The sequence below is a fragment of the Amphimedon queenslandica genome, unplaced genomic scaffold (genome assembly GCF_000090795.2).
Source record: "Amphimedon queenslandica unplaced genomic scaffold, v1.1 AMPQUscaffold_13228, whole genome shotgun sequence".
Classification (NCBI taxonomy): Eukaryota; Metazoa; Porifera; class Demospongiae; order Haplosclerida; family Niphatidae; genus Amphimedon; species Amphimedon queenslandica.
In genome coordinates this window covers 91,271-115,726 of record NW_003546536.1, presented here as the reverse complement: position 1 = coordinate 115,726, position 24,456 = coordinate 91,271, and the positions used below count along the sequence as shown (strand labels likewise).

The 24,456-nt window shown below is 38.0% G+C and overlaps 6 protein-coding genes across 8 annotated transcripts; 3 read left to right on the top strand and 3 right to left on the bottom strand.

Moving 5' to 3' along the window:
• Positions 1 to 103: 103 nt before the first annotated feature.
• Positions 104 to 3,168, bottom strand: LOC100636377 (cyclin-T1-like). 2 transcript variants are annotated; one of them, XM_019999927.1, is made up of 10 exons: positions 2,949 to 3,168; positions 2,402 to 2,483; positions 1,976 to 2,113; positions 1,774 to 1,834; positions 1,644 to 1,706; positions 1,543 to 1,588; positions 1,400 to 1,490; positions 1,265 to 1,337; positions 947 to 1,035; positions 104 to 885 (listed from the first exon to the last, which is right to left on the bottom strand). In XM_019999927.1, the coding sequence occupies exons 2-10, from the start codon at positions 2,468 to 2,470 to the stop codon at positions 214 to 216; spliced, it is 1,302 nt and encodes a 433-aa protein (XP_019855486.1). In that variant the 5' UTR covers positions 2,471 to 2,483; positions 2,949 to 3,168; the 3' UTR covers positions 104 to 213. The 2 variants fall into 2 exon arrangements, with proteins under 2 accessions (XP_019855486.1, XP_019855485.1); XM_019999926.1 differs by lacking the exon at positions 2,949 to 3,168 and adding an exon at positions 2,692 to 2,904.
• Positions 3,169 to 3,332: 164 nt separating this feature from the next.
• On the top strand, positions 3,333 to 5,056 carry LOC100636250 (uncharacterized). Its single transcript, XM_003388587.3, has 3 exons — positions 3,333 to 3,802; positions 3,893 to 4,078; positions 4,325 to 5,056. Exons 1-3 carry the CDS (start codon positions 3,424 to 3,426, stop codon positions 4,888 to 4,890), a joined length of 1,131 nt encoding a protein of 376 aa, XP_003388635.1. The 5' UTR covers positions 3,333 to 3,423; the 3' UTR covers positions 4,891 to 5,056.
• A 1,570-nt stretch (positions 5,057 to 6,626) lies between these two features.
• Positions 6,627 to 9,062, top strand: LOC105313767 (coiled-coil domain-containing protein 13-like). Its single transcript, XM_019999930.1, has 11 exons — positions 6,627 to 6,814; positions 6,864 to 6,950; positions 6,995 to 7,100; positions 7,159 to 7,310; positions 7,357 to 7,521; positions 7,571 to 7,675; positions 7,744 to 7,875; positions 7,925 to 8,448; positions 8,559 to 8,657; positions 8,716 to 8,838; positions 8,909 to 9,062. The coding sequence occupies exons 1-11, from the start codon at positions 6,662 to 6,664 to the stop codon at positions 9,054 to 9,056; spliced, it is 1,794 nt and encodes a 597-aa protein (XP_019855489.1). The 5' UTR covers positions 6,627 to 6,661; the 3' UTR covers positions 9,057 to 9,062.
• LOC100639035 (histone acetyltransferase type B catalytic subunit-like) lies at positions 8,923 to 11,985 on the bottom strand. Its single transcript, XM_019999931.1, has 14 exons — positions 11,864 to 11,985; positions 11,741 to 11,813; positions 11,645 to 11,681; positions 11,468 to 11,597; positions 11,295 to 11,416; positions 11,156 to 11,243; positions 11,077 to 11,110; positions 10,918 to 11,013; positions 10,821 to 10,864; positions 10,712 to 10,774; positions 10,519 to 10,658; positions 10,350 to 10,466; positions 9,075 to 9,246; positions 8,923 to 9,015 (listed from the first exon to the last, which is right to left on the bottom strand). The coding sequence occupies exons 1-13, from the start codon at positions 11,937 to 11,939 to the stop codon at positions 9,076 to 9,078; spliced, it is 1,191 nt and encodes a 396-aa protein (XP_019855490.1). The 5' UTR covers positions 11,940 to 11,985; the 3' UTR covers positions 8,923 to 9,015; position 9,075.
• A 2,278-nt stretch (positions 11,986 to 14,263) lies between these two features.
• Positions 14,264 to 19,358, top strand: LOC100638908 (V-type proton ATPase 116 kDa subunit a-like). 2 transcript variants are annotated; one of them, XM_019999910.1, is made up of 25 exons: positions 14,264 to 14,360; positions 14,407 to 14,545; positions 14,597 to 14,675; positions 14,940 to 15,034; positions 15,088 to 15,216; positions 15,267 to 15,330; positions 15,467 to 15,521; positions 15,627 to 15,753; positions 15,834 to 15,916; positions 15,975 to 16,146; positions 16,201 to 16,335; positions 16,384 to 16,534; positions 16,587 to 16,720; positions 16,775 to 16,920; positions 16,977 to 17,003; positions 17,056 to 17,149; positions 17,386 to 17,504; positions 17,562 to 17,691; positions 17,901 to 18,059; positions 18,118 to 18,225; positions 18,406 to 18,531; positions 18,582 to 18,699; positions 18,755 to 18,865; positions 19,047 to 19,116; positions 19,164 to 19,358. In XM_019999910.1, the coding sequence occupies exons 2-25, from the start codon at positions 14,426 to 14,428 to the stop codon at positions 19,258 to 19,260; spliced, it is 2,649 nt and encodes an 882-aa protein (XP_019855469.1). In that variant the 5' UTR covers positions 14,264 to 14,360; positions 14,407 to 14,425; the 3' UTR covers positions 19,261 to 19,358. The 2 variants fall into 2 exon arrangements, with proteins under 2 accessions (XP_019855469.1, XP_019855468.1); XM_019999909.1 differs by having other exon boundaries at positions 15,452 to 15,521.
• A 53-nt stretch (positions 19,359 to 19,411) lies between these two features.
• On the bottom strand, positions 19,412 to 24,294 carry LOC100638779 (zygotic DNA replication licensing factor mcm6-B-like). Its single transcript, XM_019999911.1, has 15 exons — positions 24,135 to 24,294; positions 23,932 to 24,075; positions 23,640 to 23,759; positions 23,417 to 23,579; positions 23,225 to 23,364; positions 22,809 to 23,070; positions 22,469 to 22,761; positions 21,254 to 21,395; positions 20,994 to 21,182; positions 20,858 to 20,932; positions 20,655 to 20,735; positions 20,547 to 20,594; positions 20,426 to 20,492; positions 19,817 to 20,373; positions 19,412 to 19,641 (listed from the first exon to the last, which is right to left on the bottom strand). Exons 1-15 carry the CDS (start codon positions 24,227 to 24,229, stop codon positions 19,510 to 19,512), a joined length of 2,508 nt encoding a protein of 835 aa, XP_019855470.1. The 5' UTR covers positions 24,230 to 24,294; the 3' UTR covers positions 19,412 to 19,509.
• Positions 24,295 to 24,456: the final 162 nt, after the last annotated feature.

Here is a 24,456-nt window from a genome sequence, read left to right as displayed (position 1 = left end):
TAATACATAATAATAAAGAATATAAACAAAAATTAATAATTATATTAATAATAATAATAACAATCATTGATGAACTGTAGTTAATGAGATGCAATAAACTAAATTGAAAAATAACAAACAACATCATCAAAGACTTATTTACGTGATTATTAGGAACAACAAATCAAGAAATGAAAAACAATAATAGACAACTTCTTCTAGAGAAGTATTTATTTAATTTGGAGGAGGGGGCGGGGGAGGGGGCGGAGCCTCACTGAGGGGTAAAGGGGGAGGTAGGGGAGGGAGAGTGTGATGATGTTTATTTGAAACGTGATTAGAAGAATGGTGCCTGTCCTGTTTTGGGGGTCTGTTTGGGTCGCTGTTGCCATGGTGACGATGATGATGATGTTTTGATTGTCGATAGTCGCTGAGAGAGAGAGATTGCTTGGAAAGACTAGACGCTGAGGGCTGAGATGAAGCTTCCTCCATCTTTATCTTCTTATTCTTCGGATAATGAGAGTCTTTAGGTAACGAGTGTTTATGCTGATTGCTACTGGGCGTGGTCTGTTTGTTGACCATACCCCCAGCTCCACCCGAATTATTCTGGTGATGCAAGTGATGATGGTGATAGGCCTCTTTGTGCTTTCTCATTTTCTGTTGGTCGGGCGGAAGAGAGTGAGGTGGGCGGTCCCCATGTATCGGGGGAGGAGGAGGGGGAGGGGACGATCGCTGGATTTTTTGGGACACTGGTGGGTGTGACTTGCCAGAGGAAGGAGGAGGGGCTTGTTGTTTTCTGGTTTGAGAAGAGGATGGTCTGTCTTTATGTTTGTGATGAAGAGAAGGAGTAGCAGGGGTTGAGGGATGTCGACTTGTTCCTTGACTAGAAGAAGCAAGTGGTCGACCACCCTATGGAAGGAAGGAAGAATAATTGATGTGTGCAGATTGCTCTCTCTCCCCTCCCTCTTACCTCAACAGCCATTCTAATGTTGTCTTGAATCCTTTTCTTTAATCTGCTCGGGGACTTGTCAACAATATTTAGAAATTCTGTAGCTAAACCTGCGAACAAGAAGGCAACCAATAATAGCTAGCCAGTGAACATGTGTCTTAGTCAACCACAAACAAACAGAAAGCTTTCATAAAGGAATATCTCAGGATTCAATAGTAATAAGGAAAGAAGATAGCATCATCAAAGAGATACATACTGTACTTGTACAATGAGACAAAGCACATGCATAATACACTAGCACTCCCTCTCTCTCTCCCTCCCTCTCTCTCCCTCCCTTACCTTCCAGTTTGTCATACGTTACAGATCTGTCTACATATTCCCACCAATTCTTATCATCAGAAGATCTTGGAATCTATCAGAGAAAGAGAGAGATCATTATAAAACAGTCAGACAGTGTATAAAGTGTCCCCATACCTCAAGTCCCTTCCAGGCACAGGTTAGGTGTATACACATACATGCCACTACTGTTGGTGGGTGCTCAAGACAAAACGTTGTCAACAATTGACTACAATAAGAAACAAATAAATTAAATAAATCATTTAACAATATTGCAGCACCTGTTATGAGCTAGGAAGAATGCGGCTTGACTTAAATCCCGACTCACTGCAGGAAAAGGAATAAAAAGTAATTGATGAGTGGGTGGGGAAACTCCGCCTACCTCCTACGAGATTCATGCACTGAACTACGTGAGGATGAGGATGCTTCACTTGAACATCAAAACCTAATTAATAAATAAAATAATAATAATAATAATAATAATAATAATAATAATAATAATAATATTGTACCAAGTGTCTGAAGTAGCACTAACTCATGATAAGTAATATCATCAATTAGTTTAGTATAAACCTGTTGTAGCATAATAAATGAGGGGGAGAGAGAGAGAGAGAGAGGGGGAAGAGAGAGAGAGGGGGGGAAGAGAGAGAGAGGGGGGGAGAGAGAGGGAGGATAAAGAAGTAAAAAGAATGAAAGTGAATGTCACAGGCTTACTTCACTCTGGACGTCCAGGTCCAGTCTGTCAGGTTTGTCTCTGTTCACGAGTGAGTATGAACACTTTGCCACATGCTCCAGTTTCCGAGGATGCTCTTCTACCTTAGCAGCAAGAAACAATGCAGCTGTAGCTAGCAACTGTGAAATAAGCAATCATTAATACATGTACATGTACTTTGTGGAAATTAGTTAAATAAGAATTCGAAGCCACGCCCATATAATTAACTAATTTAAGTGTATCTCATATAAACCATTAATAATAATTATCATTATTATTATTACTATAGTACTTATAGAAACACAAAAGAGACACTTAACACAAAGAGGCATTGAAAAGGACTACATTCACTGATCAAATAACACTTTAATGATAATAATAATAAAAAATAATAATAAACATGTAAATAATGAATACTAGGGACTCACCACTCTGTCGAAAGCCTTGAAAGAGTTGATCATGTAAAACCGATGCATATAGACAATGGCAGTACTCATACAGAGAACATTTCTGTAACACAAAACACAATCAAAATAAGAGGAACACACATACTGTAAATACAAAGGTTCATTGTGTATAAAAGAGCCTAGTTCCCTCATAAAAGGGCTCATTTGCATTAGATATTGGTTTCTGGTTATATTTTAAATGCATAACAAGACTAATATAGACTATAAGACTGAGGGGGACAGAGAGAGAGATGGACAGGGAAGTCACCCACAGGTTAAGCTTGGGCCCCATGTCCTGTATAAGACTAGCGGCATCTTGCCGATATCTCAACTCCTTCTCAGGGTCCACACCATCAGCCCTAGAGGGTGAGTTGGACAGCTGCTCCCTCGAATAATACCAACGACGTGGAGGTGCCTCCTCACGCTCGGCAGCCATTTTTATTTTTGAGGGGCACCCACCACAGTGTGGGAGCTACTGCGCATGCGCAGAAAGGCAAAAACAAAATGGCGACTGCTACAGGGACCTCACCTTTAGCTAGCCATTAGACTTTCTCCTTTGCACAGGAGCGGCCGCTCTCCTTAGGCACATCCAGCACACCAAAAGAACCTCTTGTAGCTCTTTTCTTGCTCTGTAGCACGCCCAGAGCTCAGACTCAAACCAGTCTTTTTTGATAGAAAACCTCAGTTTTTAGCCTAAAAACAGGCACTAACCACCATTGTGCTAGCAAAGCCTGTGTGAATGTGTCCTTTATGACTCCCACAGCCTTTGCTACTCAGCCATGTTTGTGTCACTGAGAAAATAAAAGTCGTCTCGGCTTTATATAGCATCACGCCCACACATATACCGTATAATAATCCTAATTACTCATGGGTGTAGTGAAAAATTGTACTAATAAATTATTATTATGTAAAATTAATGATTTTTAGCTTTTACCACAACACCTTTCACTTGCTGAGAACTATACAGCAAAACAGGACGTTGTTGGCTGCAGCAGTCTTTAGAGATGGCTCTACCTCCTTCCCTCCGTTCCACTGGCTACTACAAAGGACATCCCATTGATCTCAACGACCCCATATGTCTGTCTCTTCCGAGGGACATTATTTGGCCGCTGTGTCTTCATTTGTCCAACGAGCAAGCTCTTATAATGGACAGCGGAGGTGGCGACTGGCGTACACTCGCTGATTTCATAGGCCTGCCCCTGAGGATAATAGAAATGATAGAAGACTACAGAGGAGACAAGACGAAAGCCTTCACTCTCTTTAAGCTATGGGATAGAGGTATTCCAGTCAATCCCGGCTCTCTCCTCAAGCTAATCGTTGCTTTACACAAGTCTGGCTTTAGGGACTCATATTTGAGGGACTTTATAGTGTCTCCACTACAAGGTAATGGTAAATGGGTCAATCAGCATTTGTCACATATTTGTTGCTGTGTCTAAAATCCTACATATTTGACCTCGTTAAATTTTATTCTAGGATGCATACCTTTCCAAGACATCAAGGATTACATTGACAGGCTATCACCGGACGAGATGTGTCAAATGTTCCCACGTCTAACTGTGAACGATATACATTGGGACGAAGACCTTGAGGCGACCGTTGTCACACTATCGGACGAGGTTGGGTCTACCGGAGGACGAAGGAGCCCCACTGGCAAAAGAGGTAAGATATTCTTATCACTAAAAATGAATTAAAGCGAAGAGAGGATGTTTTTCCTTGCATTATAAATGAAAGCCTGATAAATGACAATCATGCAGGTACATGTACATGCACAGATCTATACACAATACACAATACTTCCTAATGTTGTATGCTTGAACGAGCTGGCTTCTCTGGTGCTAGGCTTGGCCTCTCTAATGTGGCTTTAACTTTTTTGAAGTTGGTAGATTAAATTTTCTCTTTGTGTAGATCTTTATCTTCCCCAATCAGCCTCAGCTCGCATCATTAAAGACAGCATATTCATATCACATTATTATGAATCAAGGAGCAAGGACTACAAGAGAGAAGTTGAGAACATTGCGAAAATTTTTAAACATCGCGGACACTGTGTTTGGTTTGGTCCGACTATTACTGGTCCCGAGAGAGATCACTGTATTCGTTCAGCTGAGACAATCCTTGTTGTGTTCAATGTCGAGTATCAACAAGCAGAAAGAAACTTCTATCGCAAGGACCAATGCTCCTGTGTGTCACCAGACATCTTGTCTATTAATAATTTGTTTTACAATGTGACAGGGGGCAGACAGAGGATAATTCCTGTCCTTATAGACAAGTGTCCTCGTGTTAATGACCTTCCTGTCTGGTTGACTAGCGTCCCTAAAGTACACTACCCCAGTCAGACTAAGGCACTGGTTCACATTGTTCAAGGGGTCAAAGAGTACGAGACTCCAAAAATAACTGAAGTGAGACGAGTGAAGCCTAAAGTTATCGACAAAGACGCAGTAATGAGAAGATTCGAAAAGAACAAGAGATCGTGATACTACTGTACGTGTCAGTTACAATTCTTCATGTTAACACAACTGAGTCTGTATAATTACGTGTTCTAATCATATAATCATTCTTGACACTTGTTGCCAGGAAATTCCAATGTCTAAATATAATTTCCTTGGCTTTCCTCTTTATTTAATATTATTATAATTATTATATTATTTCAAGGCAGCTGCTATTGTTTCCTTAAAGTCTGCACCTAGAGCATTATAGTCTCCTATTAATCTCCTCCTATCCAATCAGTAATGTACACGGCTTGTTTACATACAATGAAACAGGTTGGCCCTTTTCTGTGAGGTTCATGTGAAAACCTTACCATATTCCCCTCCTTATTATGGCTTCCTAGAAAAGGAAGTACCTATCAGAAACCACTCTCAGACCAGCGGTCATTTTACATCATTTGGTTAGTATTAAAGATAATGTTATGACAAAAGTGACCCTGTGTGTCTGTAGTATAGCCCTGGGTTTAAGTGTGATCATGAAAGTACATGGTACAGGATAACAACTCAAGAATGCAATGAAAGTGATAAGTTATGTAATGAAATGGAGAAAGAAAGAAGAATACAACAACCCCTCACTTTTAAAATGCATACAACCACACATAATGATAAATCCTTATCATGATAATGAATTAATGATTCATCTCCATTTGCATGTGACATAGTGTATAGTTTAATGACAATAATTTAAATGAGTGATTTGCATTGCATTCACAAGTACATACAGTTGAGTTAAACACGTTATTAATGTATAATAATAATATAGAACAGGGTTATATAATAGTCAGCGTCTTGATCATTCCAGCTGTCGGTTTCCTCCTTATCTCCAAGTGATTCTAGTGCTCACAACAGGGCTGAAACCAAGAGAATGAAGAAAGAGGAAATCAGCCATTGCTTTGCAAGCTTTCTTGTGTCCCTTACCCCAGTCCTGTCTCTGACATGTCTCATTGCAATACCAGGCATTCTTACATGCACCACATTTCTTTAAAGATTTGCTCTCTTGACCACACCCCCAGCATGTATCCTTAGATGAAGAATACTGTTTGGATAGTTCCGCTAGTTCATTAAGACCGCAAGGAATCACTTTAACATAATCAAGACTCTCAATTCTGATGCCAATTGATCCATCCATGAAATAGTGCTGCTCAGCAAAGAGAATTGCAATGGTATGTCCGACCTTGAGCGTGTGGAAATCAAAGACACCGGATTCCGGATAAAAGAAAAGTGGAATGTTTTTACGACCACTTCGGTCTGTGACGATCACTCGGTTTCGCAGGAACGGAGAGAGTGAATAGTTTGCATTAGTGATCTCTCCTAGGAATACCCAGTTACGACATGGAGAGTGAACACCAAAGTAGTTTGGAGTGTAATAGATCTCGTCAACATCATTATCATATGGCAGGCCACTGAAAGGAGGAGCAAAGAGTTTTTGACTAAGTAAATCTCCGGATTTGTTGCTGGATTTCTTGGATTTTTTTGTTCCAAATCCTGGAGTTTCAGACATGGCTTCTTCTTTGATTTTAGAAGAAGAGCAGAGTCCCTCTATGTCAGGATGAGTAGGACGGAATATAGCCATTCTAATCTGTACCTGTAATCCAATTATACAATCAAAATAAAAGGGTGAGTGCTGAATCACTGCTGCTGAGTCTGCTCATGCTGATTCAGCAAATAGATATGGGAGTGGTCAAGTAAACGAGCCACGCCCATTTAGTATTGGGCGTGGTTACTGTTACTATAGTAACGAATAAATTAAAATTCAAGAATGGCTGTAGAGGTAAAAGGGCCAATTACTGGACTCAGGGAACTGCAGGACTTGCAGACGAGCAGACTAAGGGAGAGGCTGGCAAAGAAAGCAGTTTCTAATAACAGTCCAACCTTGCTCACAATTAATGTAGATGACAACCTTGATCTTCAAGTAAAAGACATTCTCTAAAATGTTGGCAAGCTATTTCAATCAATTTTAGACTCATGGAGGAAAAAATAAGGATACCATTACCCCTCATGCTGAAGATGAAAGCTTGGAGATGGAATACTTGCAGAAAGAAGTTGAGGTATGTAGTACATTATGAAATAGGCTGGGATCAAGTTGTGATAGAAACTTCAATTGAAAATGTCCAAGTCAAACTCTGAGATAAAAGAAAGAGAAAGAGAAATCGAGAAACTGAGAAAAACAATTAAAGAAGAGAGAGCAGCAATGGCTGGTAAGGCAGACGCTATGAATGAATACCGGAATGATATGCCATAACATTCATGTTATAGAAGCTGGGTTGAGTGGATCCGTGACACAGAAAATAGTTGAAATATCTCGCAAGAATCGTGAGCTTCATGCTGAGCTAGCGCGAGAAAGGAACAGAACTCAAAAGGGACAAGAACAAATCTCTGAATTGAAGGAGCTCTTGAAATCACAAGAAGTAAGTTACTGCAGCAAGTGACATGTTTTTATACATCCATATGCAGCTTCACATTGAAGAGATAAAGAGAGGAACTGATTCTTCAGTTGAGCAAAGACAAAAGGAAATGATATCTCAACTAGAGGAACAACTGAGTCATGCCAAGCAGAAACTGACCGAGTACAATAATCACATCCAATTGCTTAAACACGACATTAAAGTTGCACAAAAGGTGCATAAAGTACTCTTGATATAATGCACATATTCATGTTTGTTTTAAGGTTTTGGTAAAAGAGGTAGGAGAAGGAGCCACCATTGGGAGTTTGACAGCTAATGGTGATGGGTGGAGGGGAAGGGCACAGCAAATCCTCTCACTACAAAATAAAGTAACCATAATATCCTACCCTACCATTGCTATAAAACTCCCTATCTACTGTGCACTATTGAATTAAAGGTTTCAGAGCTACAGGGACAATTGGAGGCCCAAGGAAAAGTTTCTCGTGCTAGTAGCAGAAAAGCACAAGAGCTAGACAAGCAAAGAGTTGCTGTTCGCAAAATTGAAACAGAAAACAAACAGAAAATACAAGTAAAGTCAAAACAATAGTCTTGTTTGACCTTTCCATGCACGCATGTAGGAGTTGAAATCAGAACTGGAGTCCCATCAGTCTGATATGACTGAACTAAGACAACAAAACAAAGCACTGAAAGCACGAAACAACATTCTGTCATCAGAAGTAAAGGAATATCGAACACAAATCAACTTACTGTCTCAAGAGTTAAGAGAGAAAGAGAAGGCTGTAGCTATACAGCAAGATGAGGAGATTCACTGTGCAGCACAGCAGCAAAAGGAAACAAAAAAGATGAGCGAATACGAAGATAAACTAAGATCACTTCAAAGTCAGTTGAGCCACAGTCGAGGTGAAAGACAAAGGCTACAAGCAACCGTATCAGAATTACAAAATAAACTAAGTGACACAACACTGACTCATCAGACTAGCTCTAGCTCCAATGTATGTACACGAACACAGAATAAAGGAATAGAAAAGGACTCAGTAAAACTGCCACCGATAAAAGAGGCAGCAGGCAGACAACAGAAAGAGAGCAAGCCTTTACTAAAGAACACAATGTCTGCTGGGAATAATCATGAGCCTCAAGGAAAGTATGTATATCGTACATGATGTACACTTATAATCTATAATCTATAATGTATGATGCATACTGGTAATGTATAATGTATGATGCATACTGGTAATGTATGATTTTGTGTAGATATTCAAGTGAAGAGTTTGAGCAGGTGGTGGCAGTATGCCGTGTCACTGAAGTTGAAAGAGATCGACTGCTAGGACTCAGTCAAATGCTGCAGCAGAGGTAAGAGTAGAAACAAACTACCCTTGATAATGGACTGTATTTAATATGGTATGTGTAGGTTAGATGGAGCATATACTGAACTGGCGAGCCTCAGACAACAGCTAATGCTAGCAGAGAGACTGAGTAAAGGGAAAACAAAGAGCAATGAAGAGGTGAAACCAATCACTGAGCTACAGGAGCAGTAAGCATTATCATTATGATCCTGCTGTTATAATAATCATTAATAATTAATTGATAATAATTAATTGTAGGATCTTGTTAAGAGAAGATGAAAATGAAGTTTTGAAGGAAACTCTCAAATTGACGCAACAAGAAAAGTTAAAGGATATGAAACTTCTTCAGAACCTTTTGCACGAAACTAGACAAACGTTTAACAATGTTTTGAAAAAATCAATTTAAAAATAATTAAAAGCAAACCTCAATCTGTGGCTAGTTTCTCTATTACAGCTGCATACTGTGTCTCAAGAAGTTCATATTCATCTTGAAGGAGCCTCATTCTCTCTTCTCCTGACAATAAAGGAGCAGCTGCTACCAGTTCTGACTGGTCCAGACCACGAGTGTGCAGTTTCTCAAGATCTTTTTGTTGCTTCTACAATAGAAAAGAATGCCAGAAAAAGTAATAAAAATTAGGTGCCATTTTTTAAAAAGCAAAGGCTATGGTCTTTGCTTTTTTCCAAAAATTTGCTAATTTTAAAGTGACCATAACTTGAAAAATTTAAGTCAGAATCAGTTCAAACTTTCTACATAGCATAAGGGCATCAATATGTATCAGAAAATGTAATAAAAATTGGGGGTAATTTTTTAGCCATTTTTGGAAAAAACCATGGGCTATAGTACAGGGATTTTTTCAGAAATTGGCCCATTTTAAAAAATGGTCATAACTTAAAAATTTAAGTCGGAATCAGCTCAAACTTGCTACATAGCATAAGGACATCAATATGTATCAAAAAATGTAATAAAAATTGAGGGTGATTTTTTAGCCATTTTTCGGAAAAAACCATGGGCTATAGTACAGGGATTTTTTCAGAAATTGGCCCATTTTAAAAAATGGTCATAACATTAAAATTTTAAGTTGGAATCAACTCAAACTTTCTACATAGCATAAGGACATCAATATGTATCAAAAATGTAATAAAAATTGGGGGTGATTTTTTAGCCATTTTTTGGAAAAAACCATGGGCTATAGTACAGGGATTTTTTCAGAAATTGGCCCATTTTTAAAAATAGTCATAACATTAAAATTTTAAGTCGGAATCAACTTAAACTTTCTACATAGCATAAGGACATCAATATGTATCAAAAAATGTAATAAAAATTGGGGGTGATTTTTTAGCCATTTTTTGGAAAAAACCATGGGCTATAGTACAGGGATTTTTTCAGAAATTGGCCCATTTTTAAAAATAATCATAACTTTAAAAATTTAAGTCAGAATCAGTTCAAACTTTCTACATAGCATAAGGGCATCAATATGTATCAAAAAATGTAATAAAAATTGGGGGTGATTTTTAAGCCATTTTTTGGAAAAAAACCATGGGCTATAGTACAGGGATTTTTTCAGAAATTGGCCCATTTTTAAAAATAATCATAACTTTAAAAATTTAAGTCAGAATCAGTTCAAACTTTCTACATAGCATAAGGACATCAATATGTATCAGAAAGTGAAAATACAATAAAAAGAGTTACTGCCCCTACCTTATACGGCCCGTTAAGCCTGTTCTTCACAAATAGTCTAAAATCACGATAATCCTTTGACTGACGACGATCAGTGACCCTCAACCTCAGTATCTCATAGACTCTTCTGGACTGTCTCTTCAAGCAATAAATTAAAAATAATAAGTTGGTCAAATGAGCTTGTTCTTACTTTGCTAAGCTTCAGTTTCTCTTGACAATTCTTTTCTATTTCGTTTGAATGAAGAGGTGACGATGTTGAAGATAACTTCAACGCATTGCGACAATCAATATAATCCCTCAGAGCAGTGAATTCATCTGATGGATCCTCAACTAGCAGCAGAAAAACTCATTTAAAACAGCTGCTAAAGTACAGGACCACCCACCAGTAATATCCAGCACTCTAGTATCAGAAACCAGGTCATCATACACTGCTTGTAGGAGCTGCCCTAAAATTAGAATATTAATAATAACACAATCCGTAAATGGCCACACCTCCAAGTCCTTTCCGCTGATAAGGTGGTAATATTAGCATTTGACTATTAAGAAAGGGTCAGTTAAAATTGAGAGTGATTGCTCGTTCAAATTTTACCTGATCCTGGGTCTTATTTTATCAGGGTAAGCGTAATAAGCATAAACTGTTGCATAGCCAGCAATGGCGTACTGACCAGCTGAACTTCTCTTGAATCTAGAGACAAGTGGGAGACGTATGTGTACAAGTATTTCCATCATGGAGCATTGAAGAACTTACATTAAATAAAATGTCCATTTATCATCATCAGTATCTATTAATAAATAGACGTACATGATAATGATATTCATTAGCCTACCGATGTAAGACGCTGCGTCTACAAACCAGATCAGAAAGGTCTGTAGCTTCTCATGGTACTCCTTGAAACCAACCGAGCTAATGTCCACCTGTAAATGTTAATATCCCATAGTGACAAATAATGGTTGCCATGGTTATACTTTGTATATCTCGTATCTGTGGTCGCTGGTTTCTCCATGAACATGTAGTAATTCGCCAAAAGGTGTAAAAGGGTGTGGCCTCGTTAATTTAGAAATGAAATGATCCTGATTGGTCAGAAAACCTAAAAATGATGAGACGGTAATGAATGGGTGGAGCATGTTGCCACGGTTACCTTCAGGTATCCAGTTTAGTAATAGTTTAAATATGTTATCTGGTCTAGCCCCCTGATGGAGACGAGGGTTAACCTTATCATCATAATGTATATCAATAAAGCTTGTTAGGTGATCAGGAGTGTAATATAACTAATAGTTCATAAAGTTAATCATTAAATTAATTATATTATTATTACTTTTATTTTTAAATTCTTATATCCAAATATCTTCTCACTATCATTAAAAATTATTAATTAATGTACAATTCATTAATTGGGGAGTGGCTAACTCACTTTTCAAAAACTTGGTGGGTGAATTCAGGACGAAACACCAGCTCATCGTTAAAGATGTCTGCCTCTTTTTCAACTGGAGGGAGAGAATACAATTTCAATGAAAATCAGTTTTGAATATTTTACCAAATTTGAATTCAATTGAATCCTGAGCTGAAGACACAAATCCCTCCAATTCTTCTTCTGCTCCATAATGAAACATGATGGAGGAAATAAAAACTAAAATAATAAATTATAGTTATTTTTATTATAAATAATTGCCAGCCCCGCCCCTTAGTATTCCCGCGCTTTCCCGCCTCTATAATAACAATAATATTAAAACAAAAAGAAAACAACAACTATAAATAGAATAAACCTAAAAAACAACAATTCTTAATATAAATTAACACAACATTGTATGTAAACTTGGAAACTCTGCTACACGAAGGTCTACCAGTAACATATTACCCCAATTCTTGCTTCTATTTCGGTCATATCGATTAAAAATTTTTTTTTCAGCTTCGTAAAAGGTGATAAAATCAGACTCTTTTATCATTTTATCCAGAAAATCTTCAGCAAGTCTGGCATGACGTCTCAAGAGTAAATGTTTCAATTTTTTCTTACTATTAATGCACAGAGCATCACCAAATGCCAAATTTACTGGATTACATTGGCAATCAATATAGAGATGAGTGAGGTTACTATACAGTACTGGATCTACTGGTAGTTCGATAGCTTTAAACAGTGAACACCTAATGATAAGAATCGAAAGTTTCTGGCATTTCTGAAGAATGCTCTCAAGCCCTTCAATATTGTATGATTTTAAGGAAGCAATATCTGCAGAATATAAAAGATAGGCTTCCAGATATAAAAGAGACTCCAGATTTGATATCATTGAAAGCAAATGTTGACTAATAAAATAGTCTAATTCTTCAGTTGTAATAGATTCAAAGATGTGAAGACCCTTGAGTCTGGTCATTCTCTTAATGTGACCAATAACTCTTTCCTTTACTGCCAATTCTCTATCAGTTAGGACTCTTGCTGAACGTTCATCATGCTCTGAGTTGGGGGTAAGTGGTGAGAAAGAGCAGCATTTGACTGACAAATACTCCAAATATTTCATTTTCGACAAAAGATTCCAAAAGCGTTCTACATCAAAGTTGATGTTATCTCTGGAACTAGTAGAGAAACGAGACACATCTAATCCTCTTAGCTTGAGGCAGTGTACAGATAATGGAACAATGTAAGCATCAAGACAATCTGATATGATACTTCCCCTCAAATTGACCTCCAATACGTTAGGGGTCTCCTTGACAATCATACGAAAGGACTCAAGTGATACGGTTACAGAAGAAAATCTAAGTACAGTAATGTTAACTCCATATTGACTGTTATAAACTGACAGACCAGGAGTGACAGCTTCATCTTTAAAAACAGCATATCGTTGTCTAACATCATTATTCATTGGTGTGATCATATCTCTCATTGTAACCATTAGCTCTCCATTAGCAGTCACAGCAACAGATTCAGAACGATTGGGGCCAATTTCAAGCGAGTACTCGGGTACATCATAAAAATCAAAGTCCAAAGGTCGGCGAAATTTCCTATAAGCTGCAAAATAAGCTGAATGAGTAATATTGGGAAGATGGTGTATTCTCCTGGACCAATATGTCTTGTAATAAGTTGAAACGATGATAAATGTTGGAGGTAAGCAGTTGTTCAACAACCATAGCTCAAAAAATCGTACCTGTTCAGAATGATTGTAAACCAGTACAACTTTTTTTAACTTAGCAAAAATTGCAAAATATTTTTCACTAGAAGAAGGAAACTTGTAAGGAAAAGTGAGGCTTAAGAACTGCAAATAATGTAAAGCTGAATAAATCTTCTCCAAAGCATTGGCAGAAATATGAAACCCATATAGATTCAAAGTATGAATGTTATCAAAGCTAACAATCATTCGCTGATATGCACTGAACAGTAGCTCTCCCCTTAAACTCAGTGACTGTACATGTGGACGACATGTTTGTAAAGCCGACTTGATGAATGGAGCATTTGTCTTATGATAGGCATCATCAATGACAACGTTTCTCCACAAATAAGGATCAGAACATATCATGTAGAGCCTTCTATTGACTAATCTAAGACACATCTTATCTCTGAGTGGCAGTATCATGAATATCTCTTGTATTATCTCATTTGGCAGGGAATCAAACGGGTTAGTATATTCCTCATCTTCATAATCATCTAGCAAAAGAAACTGATGTGCAGCAGATCGACTGATAGTAATGATAGGAGATTCTGAGTCGTCAAAATTACCATCAGACTTGTCATCAAAGAGAGAAAGATCAAATTTAAGTCTTTTACAGTAAGGTTCCATTGTTAATACTTGATACACGAGAACTCACGTGGTCTGTATGTTGCGCATGCGCACCGGCCCAATTCCCATCTCTAAGGATCACGTGAGTTGTATTTCTGCACTCACGTGATCAAAAAGTAAATTGAAGGGGAGGTTGTTTTATTAGAACACATTGGTCACATGATTACGGTATATATCTCCATTTTGCTTTGCTGTGTGTTTGCAAGGAAGGAGAAGAGAAGGATTTAAAGCTACTTATTGACAACTTTTCTGTATTAAAACTCTTTGGTAAGTAGCATTGTATCTTATCCGCCACTTTTGATCTCTTTTGCAGGTGAGAGGCGGAATTTAAAATGGCCTACTCTTTATTTCGCTCTGAGGAGATGACCCTGGCCCAGTTGTTCCTCCAATCTGATTCAGCTTATTCCTGCGTCAGGGAACTGGGAGAGATAGGGAAAGTACAATTTAGAGATGTAAGCTAATGTGGATTTGTTAAGTTCACTATTTCATAATAACCCCTTTAGCTCAATCCCGATGTCAGTGCTTTTCAGCGGAAGTTTGTGAATGAAGTTCGTCGCTGTGATGAAATGGACAGGAAACTAAGTGAGTTTTAAATATTCTGACATAGCACTTTGGGTGTAGTATTGGTTTGACCATTATACTGAAGTTGCTAAACCAGTTCTTTGAACAAGTCTTACCAGTTTTTGAGCATTGTATTGATCAATGGACTCATTTTGTTATCAGCTTTGTATTGCGTATTAGTGTGAATAGATATGGATTGTACTAGTTATTAATTATTAATGGTTATCTAACTATTAATGAATATTTATGGAACTTGCCAATTATTTTTAAATACATCTTTTTTAGAATTTTTGACTAATGAATTGGAAAAGGCAAACATTGAGCCAAGACCAGCTGGTAACATTGGAGCACCTGATCCTCAGGAACTCATTGATTTGGAAGTAAGAGAAAGGAAGAAATGGATTTTAAATATGGCCTCCTCTTTCTCTCCCAGAGTAAGTTTGAAGTCCTTGAGGCAGAGGTTAAGGAGATCAATACGAACAAGGAGACTCTGAAACGGAATCGTCTTGACCTGATTGAGTTGCAGCAGATTCTAGTGAAAGCTCAAATATTCTTTCAAGAAGTGAGCGCTTGCTTTCTAATTAGTTCCTTTATAGCCACACCCACTTGTAGGCGGAGCAATACAGTAACTTGAGGGCCCCACCCACTGGATTTGAAGTTGGAGCTGAAGAGAGAGGTTAAAAATTCGCTGCTTAATAAATTAAAGGATAAATAGTTTACTATTATTTAATTAACTAGTGCTTTTAATTAACCAGTAGCCGTACCGTGTGATATATTCTTTATAATTTCTCTATTAGCTTCGTCTCCTACAGGTCTTCTTGACGAGGGGCCTGACCCAGCTACCCAGGGATCCCAAACTAAATTCATGTAATTAGAATATATTACGTTCATATTCTTTTAATTAGAATATATTACGTTCATATTCTTTTAATTAGAATATATTACGTTCATTCTTTTAATTGTGTGTTTTAGGTTTGTTGCAGGTGTCATTGCCCAGGAGAGATTGGCTTCATTTGAGCGTGTTCTCTGGAGGGCATGTCGGGGGAACGTCTACATGAGACAAGCTGCAATTGAAGTTCCTCTTGAAGACCCAACAACTGTGAGAGACTAACTCTTTATTCTCCGATCTTTTAAAATTTATGATACCCCTCCCCCCTCTCTCCATCCATTATAATAAAGGGCACATTGGTCTACAAGGTGGTGTTTGTTCTCTTCTTTCAAGGAGATGCATTGAGGACAAGAGTGAGAAAAATATGTGAAGGGTAAGACATACATATAGATACTTTTATTATTTTATTTCACTTCATACCTCCTCTACAGGTTCCGGGCCACTCTCTACCAGTGTCCTGAGACTGCCCCTGAGAGACAGGATATGGCCACTGCCGTTAATAACAGGCTGATTGATCTTGATACCGTCCTTAACACAACACAGGAGCACAGCCGGACACAGCTCCAGGAGATTGCTCAAGAAATTGACATTTGGCAGCAAAAGGTATCGATCTACTAATCCAATTGTTTTTTTTAATCACTTCTCTTCATTGAGTAGGTGACTAAAGTGAAGGCCATTTACCATACAATGAACATGTTCAACCTTGACATGGCCCAGCATTGTCTTGTTGCTGAGTGTTGGTGTCCAGTTGAAGATCTTGATCAAATACAGGGAGCTTTAATGAGAGGAACAGTAAGAGCTGGTCACATGACTATCGCATGACCTATCCTCTTGTTATAGGAGCGGAGTGGGTCGACTGTCCCTTCTATTCTGAACAGGATGCACACCAGAGACTCTCCGCCCACTTATTTCAAGACTAATAAGTTTACGAAAGGTTTTCAAAATATTGTTGACGCTTACGGAATAGCTTCATACCAAGAGGTTAACCCAGGTGAGAGAGAGAGGAGGAGGTGGAGCTTCATGTCTTTATGTCTTTCCTTTAGCTTTGTACACTATCATCACCTTTCCTTTCTTGTTTGCTGTCATGTTTGGTGATGCCGGTCACGGTCTTATAATGGCCCTGTTCGCTCTGTCTCTTGTTATCTTTGAGAAGAAGCTTGAGAAATCTGTTGGAGAAGTGAGTAACACATCAACTTATAAAACAGCAACTTCTCTCTTCCTTCCATTGTAGATGTTTGGTACAATCTTCCATGGCCGCTACATTATACTGCTGATGGGTCTTTTCTCCATATACACTGGTACCATTTATAATGATATCTTCTCAAAGTCTGTCAACCTTTTTGGGTCTCACTGGAACCTTTCCTACGTTAGCAACGGGTAAGACCCTCTCATTAGAGACTAATCAATTTGATATTCTCTCTTTTGTTTTAAAGGGACCCTTGCTGTTTCTCAACGGACTGGTAAGTATATTTATTTTATTTATTTAATTATTTATAATTATTTATTAACCAGTACTAGAGTATATGACAATGAAGCCACAGGCGTTACAACTGTGCCCCCTGAGGCCCAAATATTCCAGGACCCCTACCCTATCGGGCTTGATCCAGTAAGTCACTTGACATGGAGTCACATGATCATATTAATTAATTGAGTGGGCAGTGATGTTTGTTCGTAGATTTCCGTTCTCCTGATGAATCTTGATGTTACCATAGTTACCCAACCCTGAGCCCCTCCTACTTGTCCATTTTTATTTAATTAATTTATAAATAATTTTTTATTTATTTAATCATTCTCTCTCTCTCTCTCTCTCTCTCTCTCTCTCTCTCTCTCTCTCTCTTGCAGATTTGGCAGGTGGCAGAGAATAAGTTGCTCTTCACTAACTCTTACAAGATGAAGATGTCCATTACTCTTGGAGTCTTCCAGATGACATTTGGTGTCATTCTAGGGATATTCAACTACGTGTAAGCATTAATATCATCAATTTATTTATTTATTTATTTATTTATTTATTTATTTAGGCATTTTAAAGATTACATCAGTATATTTAGTGAATTTATACCTCAGATGTTGTTCCTGCTCTGTATCTTTGGTTGGCTGGTGGTTCTGATGTTCATTAAATGGATAGTAGCCTACTCTCCAATATTTACTGTGAGTCATAATGTATCATGTACAGTGTATCATTAATGGCTGGTGTGTGTGTGATGAATATTATTATTATAATCTCATGTCTCTTCTGATGCTAAATGAAAGACAATAATAATAATAATAACTGATACACACTCTATGTCCATCTATGTGTGTATATCCTGATCATTATTAATGTTTATTCATTTCTATTCTCCTCCTCCTACCCACAGGCTCCTAGCCTTCTCATCACGCTCATTAACATGTTCCTCCAGTTTGGGCAGTCTCCTGTAGTTAAAGATGACTGTACTGATGTAACAGCTAATGATCCTTGTCTCTCGGATAACCAGTACTCAGTCTTTAGTTCTAGTGTTGAAGCTGCCAATGGTCAGGTAAAGTTATCCTAGTAAACATTGTATTTCAAATGATTTTATTTATTTCTTTTTTTAGAAATTTTTCCAAATAATTCTGGTGATTGTAGCCGTAGCCTGTGTCCCGTGGATGTTGCTAACTAAACCGATTTACAAGATGATAAAGCAAAAGAGAGCACTCAAGAATGTAAGGACCTCCCCCTCTGGTCATGTGACCGTCTGTCATGTGATGACTCATGGGGTTTGATTGAGACCCAACAGTCACTGATAGTAACATCAATTGTTCCTACTGATGACAGCTATAGCCTATTAATAATTATTACTATTATTATTATTGTTATTATTATTGTTATTATTATTATTGTAGAACTATTCTCGTCATATTGAAACTGGTTCTGATTCTGAGACAGGTGATACTGATACTGATATGGTTAAGCATCATGATGACGACGATCAGCCAAACAAGCAATCAGGAGACGAGGGGGAGGAGCATGTAAAGACACACCCACTGTTGTTTATTAACTAACTAATTGATTTATTTAGACGGAGACCTCAGAGCTGTTTGTCCATCAGGCTATACACACCATTGAGTATTGCCTTGGTACCATCTCAAACACTGCTTCGTACCTACGACTGTGGGCTCTGAGTCTCGCTCACGCTGGTAATGTCCAGATTTATTTTAAATAAGTTATTATTATTATTATTATTATTATTAGAGTTATCTGAAGTGTTGTGGACCATGGTGTTACAGATTGGTCTGAGAGGTATCACTGGTTTCTTCATTCTTGATGGAATTGTCCTAGTGCCACTTTTTGCCGGTTGGGCAGGTGAGGATTGGGATTGTGATGAAATTGAATCCGAAATATCTCTTTATGCTATGTAGAAAGTTTTTGACTTCAATTTAATGAGTTTCAGCCATTCAAAAATCATGAAAAGCACCCTTATAGCCCATGCTTTCAAAACCACACCTCCATTGTTAGAAGAGTTGATGTTTTTTGTATATTTTAGTATTGACCGTTGGTATCTTGCTTGTAATGGAAGGACTGTCAGCTTTCCTTCATGGCCTTCGTCTTCACTGGTAAGAAATACTTTCTCGTTTATACTTTTAATATTATATTCTGTTAGGGTCGAGTTTCAGAGCAAGTTCTATGCGGGTGCTGGTTACAAGTTTGCTCCATTTTCCTTTGAAGCCATACTGTCTGGTGAAGAAGACTCTGGATAACTTATAATATAAACTCTGTGTGTGTGCATATCTTATGTTATAATGCTGATCTTTAGTTAGTATCAATAGTGTTTATTAGCAGTAGTTATGTAGTTCATTTAAATTAGAAAGTGATCATGTGCTTGTAATACTGAGTTTTATCGCTAGTGTCTAGGTTTCAAAGGATGGACAATGGTTTTTTGGTTTTTACAATTAATATTTAATTTTAAAAGACTATCATATAATGTGTTCTTGCAGATTATCAACAGCTCATGATTCGACTACATAGTTAGGATGAACCATGAGGTATGGATCCTGTTCCTCTTTGCTTGCTCCTTCTCTTTCAACCTCCATACTCCCATCACCTTCTTTGTCATCTCTCAGCTCCAACAGCACCCGATCCTACACAAATAGAAATAGAAACACAATACAACGAGTTATTAGTGTATATTGTTTGGTTATACAACATGGTAAAGAATTACTGTGTAAAGAGTAACTTAGGCTGTACACCAATATACAGGATCATTAATCACTAGCTATACTAAGGCACTCAGTGTTTAGTGGAGTCTCTCCTTACATGTTTAACTAGCCTATCAATGACCATGTCCACCAGTAGTTTGGTTTCGGCCAGTTCGTGTTCATCCTCAATATTCTCTTCCATTGTTCCAAGGTACCAGTTGACCAGTGTACTCCTGTGTACACCCTTGTCCCCCTGATCCTCTTCCGAAGCTTCCTCCATCCTCCGCAGGTGGAGTATCAGCATGTTAGCAATGCTCCGATACTGCTCGTAAGTGACTCTTATCTTCCGTCCAACTGGTTTGACCAGTTTATCCTCGTCACCCCCCTGGGGGATATTACCAGAGTTGATACCATCATCAGCAAGACCAGTGGATCCTTCCTGAGCCACGCCCCTTTCTTCCTCCTCCTCTCCCTCTACAAGTTGAGGTTCATCTGCTCCGAAGTCAATCTCTGGTGTCTCGACTCTTATTATCGACTTGTTAAGGAGCCGGAATGCTTCTTGGACATGTTTCGTGAGTACCACATCAGAGCAGTGTATGCGGGCCATGGCCTCGGAAAGTCTGATCATACTTTCCAGCTGTCGGACTGTTATACGCCATGAGGACTTTGTGCCACCTGCAGGAGTGAGGGTGGGGTAGCCCCTGCTAATTAGTGACTGATTCATTACCTGATGTATCCCTCAGTCTTAGTCTTTTGTACTGCTCAACAATGAACTCCTTACTCTCAGGGGAAATCTGTAAATAATAATAATAATAATAAAATAATAATAATAATAATAATAATAATACCTTTGGTTTAAATTGTCTTGCAAATAGCAGGTAGCGTTGAATCTCATCCTAAACACAAGCAAACAGTAGATATCATATCATGTGATAGTCACGTGACCATCAGCTCACTAGTGTATAGACCCTGTCCACTGAGTCATCTTTCTTACAATGAAGATCAACAATACGTCTGGCAATGGCATAATCTGTAACCTAATAATAATAATTAATGGATTATTAATTGATCAATTAATTAATCAATTAATGGATTATTAATTGATCAATTAATGAATCAATTAATGAATTATTAATTGATCAATTAATTAATTAATTACCTCGTTAGTTTCATCGACTAATATGAAGAAGAGGTCAAATCGTGACATGATGGGAGCACTGAGATTAATGTTGTGCTAAAAAGAAAAAAATTGTCCATTAGAAATAAAATAATAATAATAATAATAATAATAATACTTGGAGAGGTTTGCTTCTCTCATATCTTCCTCCTATTGGATTAGCAGCTGCTAATATGCTGGCCCTGGCGTTAAGACTGGCCTTCACTCCAGCCTTAGTGATGGATATTGTTTGTTGCTCCATTGCCTCGTGTATAGCCACCTGGTCCCGTGGGTCCATCTTATCAAACTCATCGATACAGCAAATACCCTAACGAAACATGATTACTGCACATGTCAAGTGCTGGTAGATTCTAGATCTAACAATGGCCTCATTCTTACATTGTCTGCTAGCATCAATGCGCCTGCTTCTATTACAAATTCTCCTGACTCTTCATCCCGCACTACAGCTGCAGTGAGTCCAGCTGCACTGGAGGCCTTCCCGCTAGTGTAGACAGCACGAGGAGTGAACTCTTCTACCATCCTAAAGGAAAGGGAAGGAGCCATTATAAATTTATAAAGAGTAAAGACAAATATTATAATGGCTCAATTATATAGCAACTTGTACATGTATATGCATCAGATAAAGTTATAAAAATTGAGAATTCTCTTCTTTTCATTTTTGGCAAAATTTGGCCCGAGACCATGTACTATAGTACAGGGACTTTGGCCCAATTTTGGAGCAACTTAAAAATTCATAAAAAATCCAAACTTGATCAGAATCAGCTCAAACTTGCTACACAACATAAGAACATGTATATGTATCAGATAAAGTTATAAAAATGAAGAATTCTCTCCTTTTCATTTTTGGTAAAATTTGGCCCGAGACCATGTACTATAGTACAGGGACTTTGGCCCGATTTTGGAGCAATTTTAAAAATTCGTAAAAAATCCAAACCTGATCAGAATAAGCTCAAACTTTCTACACAACATAAGTACATGTATATGTATCAGATAAAGTTATAAAAATAAAGAATTCTCTCCTTTTCATTTTTGACAAAATTTAGCCCCAGACCATGTTATAGTACAGGGACTTTGGCCCGATTTTGGAGCAATTTTAAAAATTCGTAAAAAATCCAAACTTGATCGGAATCAGCTCAAACTTTCTACACAACATAAGTACATGTATATGTATCAGATAAAGTTATAAAAATGGAGAATTCTCTCCTTTTCATTTTTGACAAAATTTGGCCCGAGACCATGTACTATAGTACAGGGACTTTGACCCAATTTTGGAGCAACTTTAAAAATTCGTAAAAAATCCAAACTTGATTGGAATCAGCTCAAACTTGCTACACAACATCAGTACATGTATATGTATCAGATAAAGTTATAAAAATGAAGAATTCTCTCCTTTTCATTTTTGGCAAAATTTGGCCCGAGACCATGTACTATAGTACAGGAACTTTGGCCGATTTTGGAGCAACTTTAAAAATTCGTAAAAAATCCAAACTTGATCGGAATCAGCTCAAACTTTCTACACAACATAAGTACATGTATATGTATCAGGGAACATAATGACAGTAGTCAATCTAAAACCATAATTATTATCATTACTTTAGTATTTGACTCTTTGCTGTGCTAGGATCTCCAACAATACACACGTTTATATCGCCACGGAGATGAGTCCTCTCTGTGGTAACCTTAGGTACTCCACCAAACAGCATCAGCAAGACTCCTCTCTTCACCTCATCGTTCCCGTGTATTGTCGGAAAGAGAGAAGAGATGAGATTCTGATACAAGTTCTTATCCTGACTCATGCTGTATAGCCTCTCCCATTCACTCATTGTCATGTGGGACCTTATCTCTTCAGCTGTCACGCATTCATTTGGGACATTTAAACCGCCAAACTACAAGAACACAAGAACATTACACGAGGGTATGTGATATAGACTACCTTATCATTTGGGATTACAGAACAAGCCAGGAACGCCAGCCGATATGTTAAATCTCGAACCCCTAACATTTTTAGCCCCCTCACCCCGTCGTTATCAAACCCCCTGTTCCCTCCATCTTGCTGCTTGATCCTTGAGGTCTCTATGGACGCATTGGTTCTTATCTGTGATACGTCGGGTACCACGATGAGGGTACCAATGAAATCACACTTATCCCCAGCTTGAGCCGACTCCACAGCATCTGCTCTTAATATTATCTCCAAACTATTAAAATAATAATTATTATTAATTATTGTTCGTTTTTTGCTGCCATCTTTGTTGCTATAGTTACTATCATATACTCAAAAATCAAGCAAAAGACCATGTACACTGTACACATGTGGTAGGTGTAGCTTGTGGTAGGTGTAACTCGTAGTACCTTCTTGGAATGCTGCCCCTCGGCAGTTCTTGCTGGGTTTCTTGTATTCTAACTTTCTGAAAATCAACAAACTTTGAGGTCGTCATGTCCAACAAGAACCTCTTCCTGTTGGTACAGTTTGGGTTACGGCAAGCAGTCGGCTAAAGGAGGGAAAAGAGGTGTGTCAGGTGTGTGGGTGTTAACCACACCCACCTGTGAATACTTGAACTGTTGTTCAATCCCAGTGATGGTTGTCTGGCACTCCAGACACATAAAAGTACCAGACACTAGCTCAGGATGAACTGGGTGTGTCCTCACCACCTGACCACTGATCCTCAAGAGGGTCCCAACTTTAGACGTGGATAATTCACGTACCCTAGTAATTAATAATAATAATAATAAATAAATAAATAATAATAATTAATTAATTGTTTACTTGTGGCGTGTGTGTACATCAACAAAAGAAACGTAGCAGTCAATATCGTTGATATTAACATTCTCCTTCACATGGTCACGAGCAAAATTCTCAACTGCACGACACAGATACGGAAATACTCTAAAAACATATCGTTATATTTGTCAAAATAAAAGGAACCATTATGTACTGTACATGATCTCCTTTTAATGTAATATGTCACTTAATTGAATGACCACACACTAATTCATTAAAATTAGCACTTAAACTATGGATGGCAGTCATCCTTTCAAAATGGAATCCAGACCTTTACCTGTAGTAATGCTCTTGTATTACACCTGCTAGACGAGTGGAGTACTCCTCCAGGTCCTGGAAACTAACAGTTAAAGTGCATTTCTCCATTCTTTGGAGCTCAGACGCAGCCGGGAGGTACTTCAACTCACCATTCTCAGTGCACCTAGAGGGGTGGGTGGGGTGGAATTATAATTATCATTGGTCAAGTTTCTTGATTCGTACGATTCTAAAAAGTCTTGGAATAGCTTTTGGACTCTTTCTCCTAAATCATCCTTCACCAGTGGCTGCCTGTTTTGAGTTCTGTTAGCAACATCCATCAGTCCTTTCCTTATCTTTAGTTTGTCAGTTTCACGATGCGCGGGTACTTGAGTCTGTTATTAATTAACTATTTAACTATTAATAACTTATTAACCTTAGGCTAGGCCTGAGGGGATTATTCCCAAAAAATTTCCTATTATTCTATTCCCAAATTCTTAATTTTTTTGTAATTATTCTTCTGTATTTATGGCTATTATTCTCAAATTATTCATGTAACATAAGATAA

Bases quoted from the DNA above. Each gene is read 5' to 3' on its own strand.
- LOC100636377 (XM_019999926.1), bottom strand. From the start codon at position 2,855: ATGGCTGCCGAGCGTGAGGAGGCACCTCCACGTCGTTGGTATTATTCG. The intron at 1,835-1,975 runs GTAAGCCTGTGA...ATGCTACAACAG, and splicing joins ACCTGGACGTCCAGAGTGAA to GTTTATACTAAACTAATTGA. The intron at 886-946 runs GTAAGAGGGAGG...TTCCTTCCATAG, and splicing joins ACATTAGAATGGCTGTTGAG to GGTGGTCGACCACTTGCTTC.
- LOC100636250 (XM_003388587.3), top strand. From the start codon at position 3,424: ATGGCTCTACCTCCTTCCCTCCGTTCCACTGGCTACTACAAAGGACAT. The intron at 3,803-3,892 runs GTAATGGTAAAT...ATTTTATTCTAG, and splicing joins TATAGTGTCTCCACTACAAG to GATGCATACCTTTCCAAGAC. The intron at 4,079-4,324 runs GTAAGATATTCT...CTCTTTGTGTAG, and splicing joins GAGCCCCACTGGCAAAAGAG to ATCTTTATCTTCCCCAATCA.
- LOC105313767 (XM_019999930.1), top strand. From the start codon at position 6,662: ATGGCTGTAGAGGTAAAAGGGCCAATTACTGGACTCAGGGAACTGCAG. The intron at 6,951-6,994 runs GTATGTAGTACA...AAGTTGTGATAG, and splicing joins ACTTGCAGAAAGAAGTTGAG to AAACTTCAATTGAAAATGTC. The intron at 7,101-7,158 runs GTAAGGCAGACG...TTCATGTTATAG, and splicing joins AGAGAGAGCAGCAATGGCTG to AAGCTGGGTTGAGTGGATCC.
- LOC100639035 (XM_019999931.1), bottom strand. From the start codon at position 11,939: ATGTTTCATTATGGAGCAGAAGAAGAATTGGAGGGATTTGTGTCTTCA. The intron at 10,865-10,917 runs GTAAAATTTGAA...CTTTCTTAATAG, and splicing joins AAAATAAGACCCAGGATCAG to TCAAATGCTAATATTACCAC. The intron at 10,659-10,711 runs GTGGGTGGTCCT...TTCTGCTGCTAG, and splicing joins TAGAGTGCTGGATATTACTG to TTGAGGATCCATCAGATGAA.
- LOC100638908 (XM_019999909.1), top strand. From the start codon at position 14,426: ATGGCCTACTCTTTATTTCGCTCTGAGGAGATGACCCTGGCCCAGTTG. The intron at 15,522-15,626 runs GTAATTAGAATA...TGTGTGTTTTAG, and splicing joins GGATCCCAAACTAAATTCAT to GTTTGTTGCAGGTGTCATTG. The intron at 18,532-18,581 runs GTAAAGACACAC...TGATTTATTTAG, and splicing joins GAGACGAGGGGGAGGAGCAT to ACGGAGACCTCAGAGCTGTT.
- LOC100638779 (XM_019999911.1), bottom strand. From the start codon at position 24,229: ATGGATGTTGCTAACAGAACTCAAAACAGGCAGCCACTGGTGAAGGAT. The intron at 23,071-23,224 runs GTACTACGAGTT...TTATTTTAATAG, and splicing joins AGGGGCAGCATTCCAAGAAG to TTTGGAGATAATATTAAGAG. The intron at 19,642-19,816 runs GTAAGGAGAGAC...CTATTTGTGTAG, and splicing joins TTGATAGGCTAGTTAAACAT to GATCGGGTGCTGTTGGAGCT.